Source organism: Neopsephotus bourkii, unplaced genomic scaffold, assembly GCF_033783945.1.
Source record: "Neopsephotus bourkii isolate Nb327-2 ecotype Australia unplaced genomic scaffold, CSIRO-AGI_Nbou_v1 NB_1574, whole genome shotgun sequence".
In the NCBI taxonomy this organism is placed as follows: domain Eukaryota; kingdom Metazoa; phylum Chordata; class Aves; order Psittaciformes; family Psittacidae; genus Neopsephotus; species Neopsephotus bourkii.
The window spans coordinates 7,349,657-7,372,575 of NW_026902050.1; the positions used below are offsets into that span (position 1 = coordinate 7,349,657).

At 39.5% G+C, this 22,919-nt stretch overlaps 1 protein-coding gene and 1 long non-coding RNA gene across 6 annotated transcripts in view; one reads left to right on the top strand and one right to left on the bottom strand.

Moving 5' to 3' along the window:
* The window catches only part of ZBBX (zinc finger B-box domain containing), a 29,564-nt gene extending 20,848 nt beyond the window's left edge, over positions 1-8,716 (bottom strand). For 3 of the 4 annotated variants that reach the window (XM_061371679.1, XM_061371680.1, XM_061371677.1), the window contains exons 1-3: positions 3,590-3,659; positions 1,350-1,434; positions 699-812 (exon numbers count right to left, since the gene is read on the bottom strand). In XM_061371679.1, coding sequence (XP_061227663.1) covers positions 699-812; positions 1,350-1,417 — 182 coding nt within the window. In that variant the 5' untranslated portion in view covers positions 1,418-1,434; positions 3,590-3,659. Of the gene's footprint in view, positions 1-698; positions 813-1,349; positions 1,435-3,589; positions 3,660-8,590 lie in introns of those variants that run through there. The other variant, XM_061371678.1, reaches the window with a different exon arrangement.
* On the top strand, positions 4,331-21,290 carry LOC133222195 (uncharacterized). Of its 2 annotated transcripts, none has more exons than XR_009728225.1 (3): positions 4,331-4,418; positions 19,613-19,731; positions 21,125-21,290. It is a non-coding gene; the product is annotated as an uncharacterized LOC133222195 (long non-coding RNA). The 2 variants fall into 2 exon arrangements; XR_009728224.1 differs by having other exon boundaries at positions 4,337-4,483.
* Positions 21,291-22,919: the final 1,629 nt, after the last annotated feature.

Genomic DNA, 22,919 nt, shown 5'->3' on the forward strand with positions numbered 1-22,919 from the left:
TTACCAAGACTAAGACAACAAAGTATCCAAGGCACTACTCATATCTCCAGTGACAAAGCATGTCAGGCAGAAATACAAAGAAATGAAAGCAGATGTTACAGGTATCTGCTAACATTCAGAGTGAGCCAGTAACAGAGCGGAGAGATTTGAACTCCCACCCTAACAACTGATCCACTATGTTATGCTTACTTTCCAAGCCATGGTTTCCATCCTACAGAAAAATATCATTCTGAGAAGCTGCACAGACCCATGCAAAACCATACCAAACCAATAATAAGAACATCACCCTCTTTAGACACTTCCAAAATAACACTAAAATAGCACAAGTGAAACTACTTTCTGTCTGCTGCTTTAAAACTAAGGTGACAAATTCCATCAGACAGTGGAAAAAGGGAAAAGAGGGAACAAATGAGGAAAAGGGATCTTCACTGTTGGAAGAATATCCCTACCAAGAAGAATTTTGTTAGTTTACTTGTGAATAAATAAATAATAAAATTTCACTTGGAAGTTTAAAAATAAGTTTAAAGAAGTTTAAAAATAAGAAAGCTGTAGTTTATTAGAGCAAGTTTATCACTGGGAAGAAGGATTGAAGAGAAAAGACTAAACACTACCGTGAATCCCAAACTTTCCTCAAAGATGTGGAGAAAGCATCCTTTCTTTTTTTTTTTTTTTTTTTTTGAAAGAGAAATTTAACCTACTTTCTGTCTTGTTTTTCTCTGTTCATGTTTGACTGCAGTTGCTGTAATTTCCTCTCCAACTCTTCATTTTCCATTTCTAAATGTGCTTTCTCCAACTGCAATTCTCTAACAGTTCTGGAGGAGATAAGTAGTAAAATAGTCATTAGAAATTACATGGAAGACTGTAAGGCACATGAAGAAGTTTAAAAAAAAACCTTGACATTAAAGGCACATCACCCTTTTATCTCCCAACAAGACTGAAAACAGTTCTGGAAAATTTAGGGCAGGTCAGATGGACCCAAGAGTACCTCATCACAGAGGAGTATGCTGACAGTGATATGGCTACTCCAAGATAAGCTTTAGAGTAGCCTACTGGCTACTGATACAATTGTGTCTATATTTGGAAAGCTTTGTGTCTTAATTATATTAAAATAAACTCTCCCAGTGAATTCTTTAGTATTGCTCGTTTTTAAATATATATGCTAGATATACAGAGGCATAAAACCTACAACTGACTCAGAAAGTAGATTAAAGCCTAATAAAAGAAAGGTTTAAGAATAAAAGGATAGGAAAAATACTAGAAAAGAATTATTCTTCTTGCTTGTACAAAAATATACTGCATGAAAAATTATGAAAAAATAGCTCTACCACAATTAGATGAAATGCACTTACTTTGCTTTTAATCTCACTGAGGTTCCAGGTTTTGAGCCTGGGAGTATTACAAAATCGTTGACATTCATGATAACCAGTATAAACTCTTTAAAAAAGAAAAGAATTTCAATGAGCTATAGTTAGCAATCTGTTGAAATGTGTATTCAATTGAAATTAAAACAATAAAAACCCGTTACAAATCAAAAAATATTATTGTATAGAAGAGAAACAGAGCACAGAACTTGTTTATATGAAGCACCAATAAAAATTCTAGAGCAACTTTAAATTAAATTTCACTGAAAGAAAAAATTTTTATTACATTTATGATACCCAGGGAAAGATTTACTTGCCTATTTAATTTGAGCAATTCCCTAAAGTTCAGTGAAAGCAGTTTAATATTAAATAAAATGTGGCTCCTTGAATCAGGTGCCTGGAAAGCACAGAGAAGGAGAAAATTTTATCAATGGCTGTGAAATCAAACCATCTCCACTGATCTGGAAAGGTAAGTGCCTTGTGTCATATACAAATGGATACACAAGAATATGGTAACTAGCAGAGCACAACTATTCCCTACTCTAAAACCTCAAAGGCAGTGGTATTTTAAAGACATTTTTTCCCCCCAGTTTGTTAAATACTCTTCCAACAAGCAAGTTCATACAGCACAGAAGCATGTTTCTTACTGTGCCAGAAAAGCCAAGCACTCCATTCTTTCTTGCCACTTTAAAACAATTTTCTTTTTTCACATCTTAAGACAAACCAAGATTTTATTAATTTCGAATTGAAGAAAGTTCTAAAATTAAAGTCAACTTAATTTTAAAGTCTGCATTGCTAAATGAACACCAATTCCATACACCTTCTGTCTTAGCCTAGCTCAAGTTTCTTCCTAATCAATATAAAAATAGCTTTATTACTGAAAGACAGATGAAGATGATGCAGTTTATTTCAGACTACAGGAATTTAACTAGAGAAGTATAAGTTCCAACAGCTTTCTCGCCTCTCGAATCAATAAACCCATAAAACCTAAAGGGATATTACCATATATGTACTAGCTCACATACAATTGTCATAACCAGGAACACAGATTTCACACCAGACTAAGTCCTATGTATTTACCAGTAATTCAAACCAAACCATTTCCTCTGAAGAATTTGTAATTGAAAAAAACAGCAACAACAAAAAAAGATATTAAAAAAAAAAGGACGCAAACTTTGCTTACCCTGTAAATTTGCTCCTAACACCTGGCCTGAATACAGAAGTCACATGTACTAGTGTAATCTCACTCTCTCAGGATAAATTCATATTCTCCATGCCTCTATTCATGACAGCAACCATTTCAAATGTCACTTATTTTTAAACAAAACAAAATATCCTTTCCTATGTTTAGTGCCATATAACAGACATAAAGTAAGATCATGAAAACCAGATTAAACTACCTAATGTTACTTTCCATAAATTGTTTTCCCATACTTGACAATTTTGTTACACATTGGAAAGATGTATTGTCTCAGTGACTGACAAGTCAACATCTGCTCCTACCAGTTCTGCATCTTCATGGTTTAACCAAGAAATAGGATGGCAACTGTATTTTAAGTAACTTCAAACAGAAAGGAGTAGCAGATTAATCTCTGTCTCTCCATGAAATCGACAAAAAAAAAAAAAAAAAAAAAAAAACCCAAACAAAAAAAACCCACTTTACCAGGTGTGCATCACAAGATAAATGCGGTACCGTCCACATTATATAACCACAGCAATTGCCCTGTGAACTCCTGCATTTGCCCAGAAGTAGGCAAAACCAGCAAAGAAGCAGGTGGTGGTAAGAACGGATGAATAAATGGCGGGAAGTCAGTACTTGCCTTTAGTGCGTCTATCAAACTCTGGTCTCTGCTAAGCAAAGCTCGCAGATTTCAACCCGTCTAGACGACAGCTTTAAGAAAACACAGAGTAATGCCTAAGTCAAAAAGGAAAAAAAAAAAAAAAAAAGAAAACCACAAAAAACAAACAAAACAAAACAAAACACAAAAAAAAACCTACACAACCAACTACTCAAAACCCTTACGTGAAAGCAACGGGCTTTCTGTGTGTGTTTCGTTACCGATGGCTCACGGAGAAGAAAACTACCCAGAACTGTAACCTAAAACCAGAAAGCTGTAAAGACGGGGGGGGAGGGGGGGGGGGAGACGATAAAGAAAAAAGTACAGAAAACGAATACAGACTCCTACTGTAAGGGTGCGTGGAGCGGGCAGGGTTTGGAGCACTCCCACCTGCTCCCAAGCACTCTCTCAGCCCTTCGGCACTGGCCTCTTCGGCGAGCAGCAACTCCCGGGCGGGACCCTTCGCACGGCGCGATGGGCCGTAGCCGTGCCACCCCAGCCCCGACATAGGCTTAGGACTCTGCCCCTGGAGCCCAGCGTCCCCCCAGGCCGTCGCCGGAGAACCCGTCCACCACCTCACCGCCACCAACGACCACTCCGGTCTGATCCTACCGCCGGCCCGGTCCTCCCACTACAGCCACCTCCCGCCCCGTCCCGAGCGCATAGGCACCGCCGTGCGCTGTTCCCATGGCAGCGCGTGTTGAAGGAGAGTCCATTGGACGCTGCAGGGGGGGGGGGACGTGGGGAGAGACCAGTCCGTGGGGTAGGGGGGAGGCTTCCTCGGGGAATGGGAGCCGAGCCGGCGAGCCCGGGTCTTTTGCAGGTGCCTGTGAGGCGCCATGTGCGCATTTGGCTGAATTCAAACCGCAAGCCAGCACAGCCGCTTGTGAGGCGCAGGTGTCCAGGCCAGGGGCTGCCCCACAGGCAGACATCTCCGTGGGTGGCCCAGGAGCTCCATCTCCAGCCACCGATGGAGAGGAGCAAAGCCAGAAGCTCCTCGCTTCTGCCCCCTACAGCTGGACGGGCCTCCGAACTTTTCATTCGCTGGCTTTAAAGCTAACCCTCGAAGTCCCTTTGCACCACTGGAGCCAGTTCTGTTGCTGCCACACACACCATCAACAGCCGTCAGGCCCATAGGGCAGGAACGAGGCCCTCCAAGAATCCTGTGGTACGACAATGCATTTGCAACACATCTGCCGCTGCCTTGTCAGTTTTCAAGGTGTACTTTCTTCACTTTTTTTTCCCACAATAGCTACAAAGGCTTTTCTACAGTGAGAAAGAAAAGTACATTTGGTGTTTTCACACTCCTGCATGGGGTAATGGTTGTTATGAACTGCATTCTCAGCAGAAGTGGTATGGGATGCCCTGAAAGGCATGGAAATGGGGGACCTGGCTCAAATTATATTGACTGCCTTCCCATTCTAGCTGAGTCAGAGCAATCTTGGATCCATCTTCCAGTAGATAAACCCAATCGGTATGTGGCTGTGCCGCAAAAGGAAGCCATGTCATAGAATCATAAAGTCATAGAATGGGCTAGCTGGAAGGACCTTAAATTAGTTCCAACCCCACTGCCATGGGCAGAGACACTGTCCACTAGACCAGGTTGCTCAAAGCCCTGTCCAGCCTGGCCTTGAACACTGCCAGGGATGGGACAGCCACAGCTTCTCTGGGAAACCTGTACCAGTGCCTCACCACCCTCACAGGGAAGAGCTTCTGCCTAATGTCTAATCTAAATCTTCTTTCTGTCATCTTAAAGCCATACCTCCTACCCTTGTCCTATCAGTTGTAAAAAGACCCTCTCCAGCTTTCTTGTAAGGTCCCTTTAGGCACTGGAAGGCTGCTTTAAGGTCTCCATGGAGCCTTCTCTAGGCTGAACAACACCAGCTCTCTCAGTGTGTCTCCATAGCAGAAGTGCACCAGTCATCAGAGCATCTTTGTGGTGTCCTCTGGACTTACTCCAACAGGTCCACATCCTCCTTATGCTGGGAGCCCCTGAGCTGAACATGTACTCCAGGGGCTGGGAGTCTCACAAGAGCAGAGGGGGAGAATCACCTCCTTTGACCTTCTGGTTACGCAGCTTGTGATGCAGCCCAGGAGACAGTTAACTTTTTGGGCTGTGAGCCTCTCCCCAGCACCCATACTTCTTCCACTGCAAGTCTTCTTCTCTCAGCTTTTTCTCCCAAAGCCACTGCAAAACCTGCCTATATTTATCTTTGTATCTGGGGGTTTCTGTGTTTTCATTCTAACTTCTTATTTAGTCAGAAATTTATCTCTGGAGGAACTAGCATAATCTTCCTGCTGATTTAATGCCATGCTTTAAGCAGCTAAATTTAAATCAACCTTCCTGAGTGCAATGAGGATTTGAATAGCTTTTCAAACAAGTTATCCCATTATCTGCTGCTAACACTAACTTTTAGTTATTGCTCAGGACCCAGAGAGCTGTAGGGCTTCCTTGTGACATTTAATTTTTCAGAAAAGCTCTATCTATGCCCACCCTGTAGATATGTGTAGTTGTAGTTTGTGCATCACTTCTTGGCTATTACAGAGCACATATTTATGTATCTGCCAATAAGCAATAATTCCCATGCCATTCCCTCAAAGGATACCTAGAGTGCATGGTAAGATAATTTTTTAACCAACCATATTTTTCAGTTTATTTGCTTCGAGTCTGGCCCTTCCAATTTTGACGGTAGACTGTTATTTATAATTGATGCTTCTTTATGGAAAAAACAAACAAACAAACAAACAAAAACAAAACAGTCTTTACAGAAAACCTGGTATTTCAGGAAAAAGCACTCTGCTTATGATCCAAGCCAAGACTTAATAAGTGCAAACTATAATGTCTTTGAAATTCATGCATTCTAAGCTGAATTTCATTTGGGAAATTTGCATTTGTCCCTTATGTATTCAACCTAGGAGGCACAAAATAATTTACACCATTTTTCTTGACTATATAATCTGTCTGGCAATAATTTTCTTTCATCATCCACTGTGGTTACAGTACACTTTTCAAGACTTTGCTCTGACAGGCAATTTGTATGGAGAGCCTGTGGAAACATGTATCGATTTTTTGATCTTGAGAAGGAACAGTAGTTTGCATCATGTATATCAATCTAAAAATATGTCCTAATGGTCTCTTATTTGAAACAAATTTGCAGTTGTTTTCTGTATGACCAAAATTGCTTGGTATAAAAGTAGAAATTAATTATTTTCTCTTGTAACAGAATATTTCCAAAGACCACGCAAACTGAAGCCAGCTTAGGCTCTCTTACCTGGCAGGAGACGAGTACTCCAGAATGAAAAGGGACATAGGCATAAAGAAAAAACGGTCTTTTAGAAGATGTTTACACAAATCTTGACTTTAAAAACAACCAGTTTCTGAGTACAGTGGAGGCTATATGGTTCTAAACCCATTCTGCCCTTTCTCAGTTGTAACAGAGCAGAGTGGCGTCCTCCACATTGTAACCATGTCATTAGCTAGGGCCCCTGTATATTCTGAACATTATTTGAAACACTGTATTGTAGCATTTAAACATGGTCTTTCCCATAGGAAAACCATATTGTTAGTAGCCAAGTAAATAGAGTTCTTTGTAACATATGTTCCATAATAATGCCTTGCAGAAAGGCATCGTACATGGGATAGTTAACCTGTTATCTTTAAAGAACGTAAAAGTAATACATTATTCTAGATAAATTAAGTTCCAATCGTTGTTACAATACTCAAAACTACTTTTAATTACCAAGAGTCCACTAGAAGTGCAAGACTTTCCTTTTAGTTTATACGTAAGGTAATTTTCTAGAAAAAAAAAAAAAAAATTGCATTCTGCTCCAAAACTTACATGATTCATACTGACTTTTTGAGCTCTGGATCAAGACTTCAGCTGGAAGAATGTCAAGAGCCTGCTTTATATGAGGTTTGAACCATTCAATTTATATACAGGGGAGATAAAGTAATGTAGAATTTGATGCTGGCATTCAATACCTCACCATATTTGTAATTAGATTGTTAAGTTTCAACCATTTTGTGTGTCCTCTCTGGTGTTCAGGTGTTCAGTTCTATTTTTCTATTTAATTTACTTTAATTTGATTTTCATAATCAAATATAATTTCATATTTTTGCAATCAACTTTCTCAAATGTAGAACACACAAAATAAAAGAGTGCATGCTTAATTTCTCCCAGAGTCACCCTTTTTTTTTTTTTTGGAAAGTAAATAAAAAGTTTATAAGAAAAAAAACAAAACAAAGAAACAAAACAAACAAACAAACAAACCCAACCTGAAATTCAACTAAAATCCATCTGGTGGAGTTGTGCTATAAGTTAGAAGCCTTCTGTGTTTCTTAAGATTATTCCTGTTGGCATTATCTACCTTTGTTCTCATACTGCTTTTGGCAAGAAGGGAAACCAGATTTGTTTACTTTGTGGGTTTGCTCTACTCAATCCATATTAAAATATTTTTTAACTGGTTTTGAAACTCCATATTTAAAGCTGCAGTTAGAAAGAACACTCAAGCACAGAGGCAAGAACCTTACCAAGACTGACTTTCAGGGTTTTGTTCCAGCACACATTCCTGTTTCAATTTGGAATCCCGTAAATTGGTTTAAAGCTTCAGTTTCAAACAAAATAAAAGACTGTTTATTCCTAGTGGAAGCAGCTTTTACTGCATCAGGACTGAGGAACTCCAAAACTCTTAAGAGGTTTTCAAATGGATTTCCTCTTTAAGTAAAGTACATAGGACTTGACCGCTTATTGCAGAAATGAGGAGCTGCAAGATGCATGGGAAAATAAGACTGTTGAGTTCTGTACTGCAGCTTACAGATGGATGAAGACCAGGTATTTGTCCATTCCATCGACCGCATTTCCATACTGTAAGGCTCAGCCCTCAGGCTAGATGGCTGTTACACAGTTTGTGGTCCTCAGGCTTGATCTGGACAATTTTACTTCCATCCAGATATTCACAGAGTCACTGTATGCCAGTCTGGAGAGGTGGGCTGATGGGTGAAGTTGCCAATGGAGGAGAGAAGGCTCCTTTTCAGAAAAGTCATACTTCTCATCCTTCCTGCATCTGTGGTGGGCTGTAGGACTAGCATGCCTACCGCAGAGACTGGCAAACAGGGAGACACTACCTTTTGGGAAAGTGTCTCCCAGATCCAAGTTGTTAATACTGAAAATGAAGAAGGAACAGAAAACATAATTCTGGGTTTTATCAAGCCCCTTTTGTTCACTTTCCACAAACATTCATGCAGTTGAAATTACATTTTCATGAATATTTACCAAAAGCCAGTTTTAAAATCTCATAAACCAGTATTTGTAGGAAATGAATCTCAAATTTGCTCTGGAGCAGCTTGTTTTTATGAGCAGGCAGAAATGGAAGTAACATCATTTTACTTACCTGACCATGCAGTACCAAGAGACTTTCAATAAAATCAGGGTATTTTTAGTCTTCAGGAGGAGACTGCATTACTTATCAGTTGTGGATTATTTGTTCCATTTTGTCATACAACAACAACAACCTTATTTTCTCTCTTCCTCCACCAATTTTAGCAGCAGATACCTATGTAGAATGAAAGTGACCAATCAGTCACTTGTGAAGCATATTGTACTTTTTGTCATGTCAGATCCCATTTAACATGGTCTGGGGTGTTAAAACTATTTAAATGCAAGTCAACCCCTGAACAGCATAATCCCCTTTGCTTGATTGGAGAGAGCAGGTTATAGTCTGCTGGGAAGACAGATTGCATGTTCAAGGAAGACAGTGGTGAAAGCACGTCAGTTATCCAAGGAGCTTACTTTACCCTCGTGGTCAGTGAGCAGAAGAAGCTCATGCTCCATGTCATAGAATACTCCAGCTTTTCAGCTTGTCACTCAGTAAAAACCCTGAGATCAAAGTTCTATTACATGTCTGGTTTACCATCAAAACTGTCTTTTGCACTTCACAGAACTCCAGGGCTATATTGTCATGTTCAATAACTTTTTAGCATTATTCATAAATAAGGATTTCTTTGCTTAGCCAGAGCTCCTTGTTTGATTAAAAGCCTTGGGCTCAACCTTGGGCTCAACGTTGGGCTCAGCTAAACACACATAGAAATGATCTCAAAACTGCACAGAGGAGCACATGTTGAAGCATCAGAGCTTAACTGACAAGAAAAGATATTGCTCACCTTGAGGAGTGGTGGGTGTAAAGACTGGATAATTAATTTGTGTTCACAAATGTCTTGAAGAAAAGACACTCGTTTATTGGCCCTGCTTCACCCAAGATTTTGTGGGACAAGGTGTTGCAGATTTCATTACCAGGTTTCAGGCAGCTGTATAATCTGCAGCCTACACATCTGAAGGTAAAGCAGGCTGACACCTACAAAGAAAAGCACTTTTCAGTAATAAATGGAAGGGATTATCTTCAGTGCCTCCACGAATACAGCTTCAGGATAGTGTTTTATTTGTTCACTTTGTAAGGATAAAAAAAAAAATTAACTTATCATAAAACATTCAGATTTAAGACAGGCTTTATCTCCCTGGTTGGAGGGAAAGATTAGCACTTATTAGAGCCTAATCTTAATCATATCCATTCAAATTGTCTAAAATACTTAAACATGATGAAATGGAAAGACTTAAGACAGCTGAAGTCTTAAGAGCAAAAAAAAAGTCAAAAACCTGGAGATTTATCTACAAAGATTAAAGAAGCTTTCATGGCAAAGTCCTAAGAAAATAAAAGACAATAAAAGAAGGAAACTAATAGCTTTTGCTAGTATCTGTAGAGGGGAAATTAAATTATAGATGTACTAAAATGACTTAAGAATCATAAGCACTTAATCACCGAGTTGCTGTTTCCTAGTCAAAGGTGATACAACCGTTTTTCTTCATCTAATCATTGGGGTTTTGGGGTGTTTACACAGTCCTCACTTTTTATATAAAGGAGTGTTAAAGCATTCAGGTGTAGTCAAGTATTAAAAATAGAAATGTTACTTTTTCCCAAACTGCATGAAAGAGAAAACTCAACTTATTTTTCATATGCAGATATGGTGAAGAAGCAAGAGAGTTACTCACAGAACACAGGGTAAGGCCAGGTGGCAAGGATTGCCTTGAAGACATTACACATTTTAGCCCTCTGAAATTTCCATGTCTGTCCAGGATCATGCTTCCCTTTTGCTTGAAAGCTTCACCATCATTAGTGAAAGTGGTCTCTTATGCTGTCTTGGGTTCAGCAGTAGCAGTCATTTTTTTCCTTCTTAGTAGCTGGTGCAGTGCTGTGTTTTTTACTTTCGTCCTGGAAACAATGCTGATAACACCAATGTTTTCAGTCACTGCTCAAATGTTTAATCTGACCATGGACTTTCTGAGCCTCATGCTCTGCCAGGGAGGAGGGGAAGCCGGGAGGAAACAGAGACAAAACACCTGACCCAAACTAGCCAAAGAGGTATTCCATACCACAGCAAGTCATGCCCAGGATGTAAACTGAGAGTTACCCAGAAGGGCTAGTTCACTGCTCATTCTGGCTAGGTATCAGTCAGTGTGTGGTATTGTATTATCTTCCCTTGTTATTTCCTTTATCATTATTATTATTATTCTCTTTCGCCGACACCCCCTTGTGGGGAAAGAGCTTGCATGCCCTTGTGAGGTTGGGAGATATGCTGGTGGTGGCACATGCCTCCAGTAGGGTCTCCCATGCCAAACAAGTCTCAACTGAAGGATCAGACAAAGTGTGTCCATGGCCAGGATGGGCTCACTAGCCTTCAGGCAACCATCCTAGGAGAAGGACAACTCTAACTTCAAACCTGGGCAGATGGAGCTCGTATAGCCCTTTAAGGCTATCCATCTAAGAGAAGGACACTCTAATCAAACCTACAACCTGAGGACTTTGCTATCACTGTCCAAGCTTGCTAGGCCCTGGCAGATAAACCTCAGCTGTAAAGGGTGAGGCCAGTTCCACACATGCTGTGCCGTGCCTCACCTAAAAAATCCACTGCACAGGCCCGAAGGGTTTACCCACACTTGCAAAGCCCTGTAGCGATAGGCGAGGGATGAAACGGCAGGTGATAAGGTTCACTGGAAGTTGCAGACCCAACCCTGCATGCAGGCAGTTCAGGACCTTGGTTGCTTGAGACTGACCCAGGGGATGACAGTCTTGTTCGGCAGCATACTGAAAGACCAAGCAGCCTTTTTTCAAGAGCACTGCTTGCTCCATATGGAGCTGACAAAGAAGAGATCTGCTCAACAAGCACACCTCACTCAGCCATTTTGCCATGTAAGAAAAGCAGCCTTTTGTCTTGCATGTAGCAAGCTCCAACAGAAACTTTGAGACATCCAGAACAAGTGGTGGCTTAACGTAGCAGAAAAGACTCAATTATGTGCAGATCTGGGTGATCACAGAGAATTCTGTGAGGTTCTGAAGGCGGTGTATGGACCCACATTTCAGTTTCAAAGCTCCTTACTTAGTGCAGATGGGCAAATGCTTCTTACAGATAAAACCTCCATCCTGAATCATTGATCTGAACATTTTCAAACACTCTTTAGTGCTAACCGTGTAGTTCAAGGCAAAGGAATCCAGCACATTCTACAACATCCAGTGAAAAATGAATTGGATATAGCCCCTACCATGGAAGAGACTCTTAAGGCTATACAGCAGGTGAAAATTGGCAAGGCAGCTGGGGTTGACGGAATCCCACCTGAAATCTGGAAGCATGGAGGCCAAGCACTTCATGCTAAATTTCATGAACTAGTTGTGAGCTGTTGGGAACAGATAAATTACCATCAGATTTTCATGATGCAATCATCATCACTGTATAAGAAAAAAGGTGTGAAGTCAGACTGCTCAAGCTACCGTGGTATAACTCTGCTCTCCATTGCTGGAAAAATTCTTTCAAAAATACTGTTGAACAGATTAGTACCCACTATCGCAGAAGAACTTCTACCTGAAAGTCAGTGTGGATTTAGAGCTAATAGAAGTACCACAGACATGGTATTTGTTCTCAGACAACTGCAAGAAAAGTGTAGAGAGCAAAATAAGGGGTTCTATGTAACTTTCATTGACCTCACCAAAGCTTTTGACACTGTGAGCAGAAAAGGCCTGTGGCTGATCTTGGAATGATTAGGTTGTCCCCCCGAGTTCCTCAAAATGATTATTCTGTTACATGCATATCAGCAAAGCCAAGTCAGATATGGCGATGCACTCTCTGAGCCCTTCCCAGTAACCAACGGTGTGAAACAAGGTTGCGTTCTCAAGCCAACTTTATTCACAATCTTCTTTAGCATGATGCTCCAAAGGGCTACAGCAGACCTCGACGAACAAGATGGCATTTATATTCGATATCGTACCGATGGAAGCCTATTCAATCTAAGGCGACTGAAGGCCCACACTAAGACCCTAAATCATCTTGTCCGTGAACTGCTTTTTGCTGATGATGCCGTCCTTGTTGCCCACACAGAAGCAGCTCTGCAGCGTTTGACATCTTGCTTTGCGGAGGAGGCTGAGCTTTTTGGGCTGGAAGTCAGCTTGAAGAAAACAGTAGTCCTCTACCAACCTGCACCACAAGATTATCGCCATCCCCATATTACCATTGGCGAGTCAGAGCTTAAGTCAGTTCAGCAGGTCAGTTATCTGGGAAGCATTATTTCCTCAGATGCCACGATCGACAAAGACATAACAGAATAGCAAAAGCATATAGAGCCTTTGGAAAACTCCATGAAAGAGTATGGTGTAATAAACACCTGAAGTGCAAAGCTCAGTGTCTATAGAGCCATTGTATTGCCTGCTCTTTTATATGGGTCTGAACCATGGGTCATCTACTGCCATCACCTGCGACTCCTCGAACGCTTTCATCATCGCTGCCTCCGTACAATTCTAAACATCCATTGGACTGACTATGTGTCAAATGTCACTGTCCTCGAACAGGCAGGGGTCACCAGCATCGAGGCCATATTGCTGAAATTGCAGCTGCGCTGGGCAGGGCACGTCTCTAGAATGAAGGATCACCGCCTCCCGAAGATCGTGTTTTACGGTGAACTTGCCACCGGTAGCCGCAAGAGAGGTGCCCCAAAGAAGAGATATAAGGACTCCCTGAAACAATACCTTAGCCTTGGCCATACTGACTACAATCAGTGGTCCACCTTGGCCTTCAGTCGGGAGACTTGGAGACACACCATACATAATGCCGTTGACTCCTTTGAGAACTCATGCAGAACTCATCTCGAGGAGAAAAGACAACATAGAAAGAATTGCGCTCCACCTATACCACCCAAGGAGTGGGTGTACTTTTTGCAGCAGGATTTGCCTATCTCATATTGGCCTTTTTAGTTATCAGCGTGCTTTTAGTAAGCATGGGTAAAGCCCTTCCCAAATCTTCGTTTGCGAAGTCAAGCCATGAATGAATGTATAATTATTATTATTGGTGGCAGCAGTAGTGATTTGTGTTATACCTTAGTTATTAAACTATTCTTATCTCAACCAGTGGAAGTTAGATTCTTTCAATTCTCCTTCCCATCCCTCTGAGAGCGGGGGAAAGAAAGGGGCGGGGGGAGGGAGGAGGGGGGGAGCAGACTGCATGGTTCTGATTTATGGCCTGGCTTAAATCATGACATATGCCCAAACCTCTGACGAGCATAGGTACAAAAAGCCTTTTCTTGAAGGCTTTTCAGTAGAAAAGTACAGAATGATTTGAGTTAGAAGAGACTTTAAAGATCACATAGTTCCAACCCCCTTGGCATGGGCAGGACACCTTCCACTAGACCAGGCTGCTCAAAGCCCTGTCCAACCTGGCCTTGAACACTAACAGATACGGGGCAGCCACAGCTTCTCTGGACAACCTGTTCCAGTGCCTCACCACCCTCACAGTAAACAACTTCCTCCTTATATCTAATCTAAATCTCCTCTCTTTGGGTATGAAGAGCAGGATGGAAATATAAGCACGGTGATATCCACTGTTGAGAGGTTTTACTATAATATTTATTACAAAAAATGTCTTTTTCCAGGTGTGCGCATCATGAGATATATCCATCAAGCCTGAAGATTATTGTGTCAGTACTGCTTTCAAAGAGATAGTATTTTTTTCTGGGTAGACAGGGGAACTGGCAGTTGGGTTTTTATGGAAAGGTAGGCTGAATTTGGCTTGCTCCTTCTCCTCACCAGTTACTGATCTATGATGGCATATTTTTAAATGCCCAAGATTATACAGATGTGCACCTGAACTCACCTTGCATCCATTCTTTTCTTCCTCAGATTTGCAGCACTACTTGTCTTACTTGAAAGCCCGAAGTCTCTCAATGCTGCTTTTCATATAGCCATTTTTAAGACTGCTTCTGCCTTTCCATGACTTGCCATTAATATAGGTCCCATATAGGTCTTAGCTGGTTTAGGGCAGCATTTACCTAAACTTAACTGAGCAGTTCTGTTTGCTTCGAATTTCACAACTGCAGCATTTTAGTTTCTTTCTATTCTGGAATTAAAAAAAAAAAAAAAAAAAGACAAACAAAAAACTCACAAAAACCCAACCAAACAAAACAAACCACAAAACCCAAAACCAAAACACCAAAAACCAGGAATCAGGAGATAGTATATCTAGGATTCTTTTTTATTACAATGATATACATGATCTTCCTAAAAGGACTGAAACTAAAAGATCCTCAACTGAACTTTATATATTGAGATTCACTTGATATGGTTGGTGAGTGCACCTCAGTTTTGCAATTCATTTTTGTAATAACTTTGGAGAGTTTCTTTAAAGCCTTGTCAAGGTATTTTTATGTCATCATCAATATTTTAATCAAAAATTGGATATGAGAAACAGGCAGTTTATACATGAACAACAATTAGCTTTAGCATCAATACCAAATTATTTTCCATAACCCTAGTAGAAATAGTTTAAAAATTTCACATAAATAAAAAAGTGAGAGAATATGATACACACACACAAAAAAATGCAGATCACAGTCATGTTTTACAGCCAGAATGCCAACATATCTTTTACAGAACTATCGCTTCAATTGCTTACAAATATGAGGAAATACGGCTTATTCAGCATGTCCGTAGGGGACAGAAAGAGATGCTTCTCTGGAGAAGAAGATTTGAATATAATCATTAAAATAATTCTGTCTAGCAAAAGTTTGCAATTTTGCTTTTGCTAGCTTTGCAAGACTGCGCCAACTTTTACTACATTTTTACTCTTCATTTGTTCCAGCTCCTGTATATTTAGGAGACTATGTACAAAACATGGTAAGAATGGTTTGGTCTGCTTGGATCAAAATCCTTTCATCGCTAAACCACTGCAACAGCACACTGAAATAAATAAAAACAAAAGCTCAGATGCTGTCTTTCTGGGCTTACATGGGTATCAGTTAATGAAGCATAGGTCATATTGTTATCTTTTCTAAGTTGCTGAATACCTTTTAATAAGATGTACAGAAAGCACTGTAATCACCTGACAAACGTTACTGGAGTCACATTGAGATCAGTGCTAGGTGGTTCCGAAAAGCTGACTGAGCAAAACTCAGTGTCTATTGTCAAGGCTTTTGTTATGTTAAAATAAGAACTCACCTGATTCCCGTGCTCAAGTTGCTGGGAAACTTTCCATTATAAAAGATCTTTGCAGCTTTTCCAGTTCAGTAATCAATTCTTGAATTGTTTTCAGCAGGCCTTCAGAGTTCAGAAGGTCTAGAGAAATTACTTGTATTAGTTCTGTACAAGTTTGCAAGATGTAAACTTTCAAAAGATTTCTCTCCTCCAACAATTTCATAACAGATATGCCTATCTCCCTTTAGGCACACAGCTCCTAGGGTGGTGTTTGTGTCTCTGGATAAGCTATCTAAATGCAGTGCACAATGAATGGGAGAAGAAAGCATCTCAGGAAGATGATTTAAAGCAGTGATTGTGCAAATTCTTTCATTCTATGCAAGAATTTCTTGGTTTGGTTTTAAGAACTACAACTGTGAATATATCTGCTTCTAAAATACTCAGCACCTTATCCCTCAAAAAAAGAAGGCGGGGGAGATTCTGGCCCTTGATCATCTCAAAGAAGCCTCTAAGAAACATTTTTGACCTCCCAGCAGACCCTCCTTTGCATAATTAGCAACTTAAAAACATCCTTGGCTCTCCTATTAGCAACCAGGTTTTCCCAGTCTCCTTCAGGCTGTTTCTGTGCTTTGTTTGGAACTGTCATTGTTGGCCTTTTTTTTAAATTACCACCTTTTCTTTTTTTTTTTTTCTAATTGTGCCTGCTTTGATAACAAAGAAGAGTTAAAGCCTTCAAAACTTCAAAAAGAGATGTTTTATGAATCCCTGTTATGTTAGACAGCTGTGAACAGCAAGCTGTTCAGACCAGGGCACCTTTGAGCAGAAACTGAAATTTGGGAACATTAGTATCAATATCAGCGATCTGTTTTCCCTGATTTTACGTTATGATTCTGTACTTGGGTATCTCAGTTCTGCCTGAATACTGGTAAAGATTCCAAAGGTCTTTACTAGATAGATTTTCTGTTGTGCTTTTCAGAGAAATCTATTTACAAAATGCTATAATTAAACATAATCATTGTAAACACTGGTACCCTACAAATGAGCCCTCTCTCCAAGTAAAATTCTACTAAAGCCTACAAAAAAGTACTTGCTATCTTATAACTACATAACGGTGTGGCTGTTAAAATTCCAGCCTTGGTCATGGCTCCACCAGAGTTTGAGATGAAGCAATTAGCATATGTTAGGTATTTCACTATAAACAAAGATGTCTTTATAGTGTAAATTTTGTAGTCTAGTTATTGGATCATTACTGAGGAGCGATCAAAAAAAAGACAGAATATTTGTCAGGAAATTGCTGACACCACCACAAATAAAGAAGAAAAATTCAAATTGTGTGTCTAAAAAAAATTCAACAAATAAACAAGCAAACACAAACCAGCTGTTGCACTAAGAACAAAAGAAGAAAAAAAAAGGGGAAAAGGAAAATTTCATTTTAGAAGAGCTTCACTGGAGTCCCTTTTTGTCCCAAAAAACAACAGAAATTAATCATCTCTGCTGGCATGCCAGAGTTAGTTACAGACTAAAACATTAGTCCTGCAAGTAAATACAAGTGAAGATCTTGCTTTTAGAAAACTCCTGTAAAAATCAATCTAGCAGAGGAATAAAATCAGGCATTTTCTTCCAATTCCAGCAAGCTGACAAAGGAAAGAATTAGATACTAAGCCACAGTGTGCATGAATTAATCAATATGGAATTTGAATATATCTCCATGATAGTTGGATTAAGATGAAGAGAAAATTATTGCATGGCAAGGAATAGGCTGCTAGAGAAACAGACTTTTTATTCTTAGTAAAATACTTTGTTAAATCACAATTTAATGACAAATGAAAATTATAAGGAAAAAAACCTGCCTCAGTCTTTATATGGGCACTATGTAACATGCATTTTCTTTAAGGACCTAGCACAAATAAACAGCATTAGTAACTGACTTGAAACAGTGGGTGATTTTAACTTCTTCTACTCAAGACTTGACATTTCGTTATAAAACTTATGCACAGGCCATATTGTAACTATATTTGCAACTATATTATGTTTAAACTATAGTTATTACTTCCCCTGCAAGCATTTGGCAAACAGAAGAGCTGAAATGCCCCATTAAAGTGAGAATAGATATGCTCAAGAACAGTGGTTAACAACTGAAAATGACCTAGTAACAAATTAAAATTTGATACTAGCAAACTCCATCATTAAAAAAAAAAAAAAAAGGCAAGTTACCCCCAACTCCCTCTTAACATCCTTGTTAAATGCAGTAAATCACATTTTCTGCAATAGAACAAGTTAACAAACAGCTTAAGGACCAGAAAGCTAGAGCAGAAGTTCAAGGCAAAATTAATATTCCCAAACTGTAATACAAAAGTGGTGCCAGCTGTCAGGGCCCAGCAGCCCAGAGTTTACTGATGTTCCACAGTCCAGGACTTTTCCAATTCTTTGCTCCCATACCACAATATTTGGAAGTCAAGCGAGCAAGGTTCTCAGTATGCACAGAGCAGGGGCTCTTGTCTTCCCTGGGGTGGATGGCAATGAGTCCAGGATTGAGGACCTGGACCTTCTGCTTAGCAAAACCAATGGAAAAATCCCCATTAAATTATGAAAAGCAAGATGAGAGCTTGATACCATTAATAGCATTGATATAATCCTAATAATTCTTTATGTTAAGACTTCAGTGTTTACATCAGGAAAAAAAAAAGTACCCAACAAAACACCAAAACCCAAAAGATATGGAAAGAGGTCCAATACCAAAGATATGTTACAGAAGTGAAGACTTAACTTCTACCACTTCCTCCTGAATTTCAGTGATTTAATATCAAATCAGGTGAACTCTAATACTTTTTTCTACTAAGGTGGACTTTTCCTCTTTTGTGGCTGTTGCAAAATCTGATAGACTTCATGATTTTCAGAAAAATGTCTAGAATAAAGGCAAAAAGTTTTGTCTAGTAATTGACAATTCAGGCAATAACTAATAATTCATATATGTGGAGAACCCCATTTATATTAAAATACCAGTTCTGGGAAAAATGCTGTATTGATACCAGAGTGACAGTGAACTCTTTTTTAGTAAAGCTGCTCATGAGCAGCGCCTGTGCTGACAGTTTCACTCTCCTGGACGGCGGAACTCACTGGAACAAGCCTAACCTGACCAAAGTCTTCACTCAGAAGGAGGTATTTTTTCTTATTTGTCCAGAAGAATTATAACAAAATTTGCCAACATTGCGTATGACAAAATTGCAACGGTATCAGGCATTATCTTTTAAATAACAATAAAATCTAAAAGCAGGTACCATATAAGTCTGTCCACAGAAGCCTGTCATACCTGACAGAAATAAAAAATATCTTTGCTTGCATGAGAAGTATTGATAGGTGTGAAAATAGTTTGTGTTCACAGTAAGAAGTTGTGATACATGGCAGTGTGTATCATTTCGCAGTAGACTATTATTTTTCTATTAGGAGAACACTACCCCTCAGAGTCTAAAACCCGTTCTAATAAAAGAAAACTTCCCTGCTAAATGCCAAATTTCAGGTTGCAGTAATGGCAAGGTGCATCATTAGGAATAACTTACAAGACAGAGACATTTTGCTTGGCGAGTTCCCAATATCACAATTCCTTAAGCTTTAGAAAACACCATTCAGTATAACAGTATTAAAGAAATTATTTTGATGGCTGAAAATCCAAAGATCACCAGTGTTTTCACATCAGCTTAGCAGCTTTCCTGTCTTTTACAGATTAGGTGTTCATGTGAACAGGCCACAGTGCTGCTGATTTCCAGTTCCACCAAGCAAAGTCTTGATCTGTCATGGATCATAAATTCATTGTAAACCAAACATTCAGGACATAGGGGAAAGCAAAGAATACTGGCAAAAAATGATTCCACAAAAGCTGTCGAGAATTTACCATCTGTTTTATTTTCTATCCAGGTACTTCTGGGCTCTGAACAAGCTTTTGTGCCTTGGAAATTCAACAGTTTTATAGCCGTCTGAAAAAATTCCTCGTTGCTATGGCAATACCATTCTTTCACAACAAATCCTTCTTGAAGGTGAGGACATTGGCAAGATTAAATGTAAATCTTTTTATTTTTTTGATGGTGTGACAGACAAAAGTGGCCAGAGCAGGGAGAATTCCTCACCCCCAAAATAAACATTACTAGTATGATCTTCATTCAAGCAACATAAAGCAGCTGCATGATAGTGTTGTTGGCTATCCACAAAACACATCCATAATCCCCTGAAACTCACAGTGCGGTACCACTGATGCTGCTTTGTGAATGAATTGCAGTGTTCTGAATGCTGCCTTCATGTGTGGAGGTCTGTTTTAATGAAACAGAAAGTTGAGAGAGATCAATACTGATCCCCCTTTCCAAACAGCCCATTAGTGCAATCTTTGTAAAGGCAATAGGTAAGGAAATAAGATGTCTGTTAAAACTGGCAACATCCTTGGCAAGTTCACATAAAAGAGGATGCCTTGTCATTTTCTGGCAAACCCCAGCAGGAGGAAAATACAGGCAAAGTAATGAAGGCTGAAGAGTGTATGAAAAGAAAGTGACAGCAAAGTTCACTCTCCCCACTACCCTTTTTTTTTTTTTCTTGCATGCACTCTCCCCCTGCATACCAGCACACCTTCAGCTAAAAGTACCCCAGGTCTGGGCCTCAAGATGAGCAGTACACCAAAAAGACAGATATGGTAACACTTCATATCCTCCTCCTCATTCAGAACCCTCCTATAAATACAATCAGATGGCTACCAAAGCCACTGTCGACCCTGGTTGTGTAAAGTGGAAAATAAAATGAAGCCACCCCTTTGGCATTAAAAGCTAATCTATGCTTCTGCAACTCAGACATCTGCAGTGATTTACGACCAAATTCATTCCACCCCTAAAATGCACTTAACATCACAAACAGGCTCAGGGGCTACTCAAAAAAATTAAAATACAGTTCAGCATAAGCATGGCAAATCTGTCTGTTAACCTTATGGCTTTCTTCAAAAGGCAATACTGAATAAATTAATTTCAAAACATGAAAGAAAGCAATTTAAAGATAGTGTACCAATGAGATCTTTTGGCTCTCTAACAAATTGATGTCAGAAGCTGCAAATTCAATGTGTTTGACTGATTGCTTTTCAGCATGGGTAGCATCTTAGAGAGACAGGTGATTTTTTAAGTCACTTGTGTGCTTTAGCTGTCATTATTGAGAGTACTCGTATTTTGAAATCTTCAGCTTACTGGTTACATGTTTTGCTCTAATTTTTATTTTTGAAACCTGAATCAACTGCAGTTCCAAAGCATCTCTACTGATGTCACTAGCATTACAGCTAAACTGCTTTATGCCAGTCAATCATTAGTTCAGTTTATTACAGCCTGGTTTTTCCTCTCTTAAGTTCCATACTCATCTTACTCTGTCTCTCTGATTTTGTCATTTTTACAGCCTTTGCAGGATATCAGATTCATTTAGGGTTGCAGCCACCTACTGTCACTGCTCTGCTCATACCATGTTATATCACAAGGCAGTCTGGAAAGAGACTTTCCCATCAGTGACTGACTGCAGGAGTCAAAGAGGCGGTGTTCAATGCAACTTGTGTGTTTAAGTTTTTCTAATGATGGGGAAACATTGTAATAGCTAGTAACCACCTGTCTGAATGAATACGCCTGCATCATAGAACTTTGGTTTGTGAATACATGGTAAAAGACAGGCTATTCCTTGCTAATTTAATTGGTTTTAGATGTAAGATGGCTCTGGTAGAAAACAGTGGTTAAAAGCAGCATTACACATACTGCAGACTTTTTATTCTAAGTGCAAATCAGTGACTGTACTTGTTAAGATTGTATTAGAATGATAAAAAGTAATTAGAATAGACTTACTGCATTTCTAAGTTTTGAGATGCAAATACTCTTGCTTAAAAAAAACATTAATTCATCTTTTCCATGCAGGTTGCACACATTTTAAAAGTATTACCAAGAAATTAGAATTGCATTTTGAAGTCTTGTTGTCTTTTTTTTTTTTTTTAAATCTTTCACTGTCTGTCTTACTTTTCTGAAACAAGCCATTTGAAAATACTCATTCTCTCATCTGAGAAGAGAGTGGAACTACAACCCCTTTCAGGTACAGGACCATAATTTGACTCCAGAAATCTCCTGTGATAGTAACAAATGTTTCATTCCCCCACAGTTTTAGCAGGGAGCCTGTGGGCAAAGTTTGTACACTGGGCGTCAGGTCATAACTGCACATGCATGGCCACAAACCTTTCATAGGTATCAAGTCCTTTAGCCAAGATGTTGTAGGAACCTACAGCTTCCCTGCACAAGCCTGAGCTGAAGAAATGCAGCACAGCAGTCAAACACTACAGTCTCCAGCTGTCACCTGCCCCATCCCATCATCAGCAAGACTGTAGCTGAAGGACTGCCTGCAGAACACCAAACACACTCACATTATGCATCAGAAAGTCACATCCCAGAATCCTAGAATGGTTTTGATTGAAAGGGAAGACTACGTAGTTCCAACCCTCCTGCCACAGACAGGTACACCTTCCACTAGACCAGGTTGCTCAAAACAGCTTGACTTCCAAGTACTACACTTATCTGAGAAAATTAAATAAAAACAGCTCTGATTTTCTTAAGTTTTATTGCTCAATGTCTTCAGCACATATATAAGGAACTTGTAACTATCTTTTGGGAGCTCTATTTCTGACCTGTTATAGGTCACTCTTTGCCCATCAACTTTCCAAAGTAAACCTCTGTATTGGAACAAATGTCAGATCTAATCACACAAAAATCCCTGTAAGTGAAAGATAACATTTGTATTTATGGTTCTTAGAAATATTGTTTGGCTTAAGGTAACATATTCCTTGAAATGCCCCGCTAACAGACACAATAGAAGTTGTTTCACAACTAAGAGTTTCTACCCCCTTGAGAAACAAGTTTGATAGTTGATTTGTTTCCCTGATTAGGGCAGCAAATGCTATACACACAACTGTTGTATCACTCTTACACACAGTACTGAGCACGTACATTATTTTAGTTACAGTAAAACAGTCTGTTGCAAGTAGGGAGTGGCTCTCATGGCAAATATAACCTGGATTTTCAAATGTATAGTGCCTCCATCCATAATTTGTAACTCAAGGTGACTAAAGACACTGGTATAAATCTGACCTTAAGTGACTTTTAAAGAATAAGAATTTTTTCACTGAAGCTCGTAAGTCCAAGTCAAACTTTCCTTCAGAAATGCTAGTTTC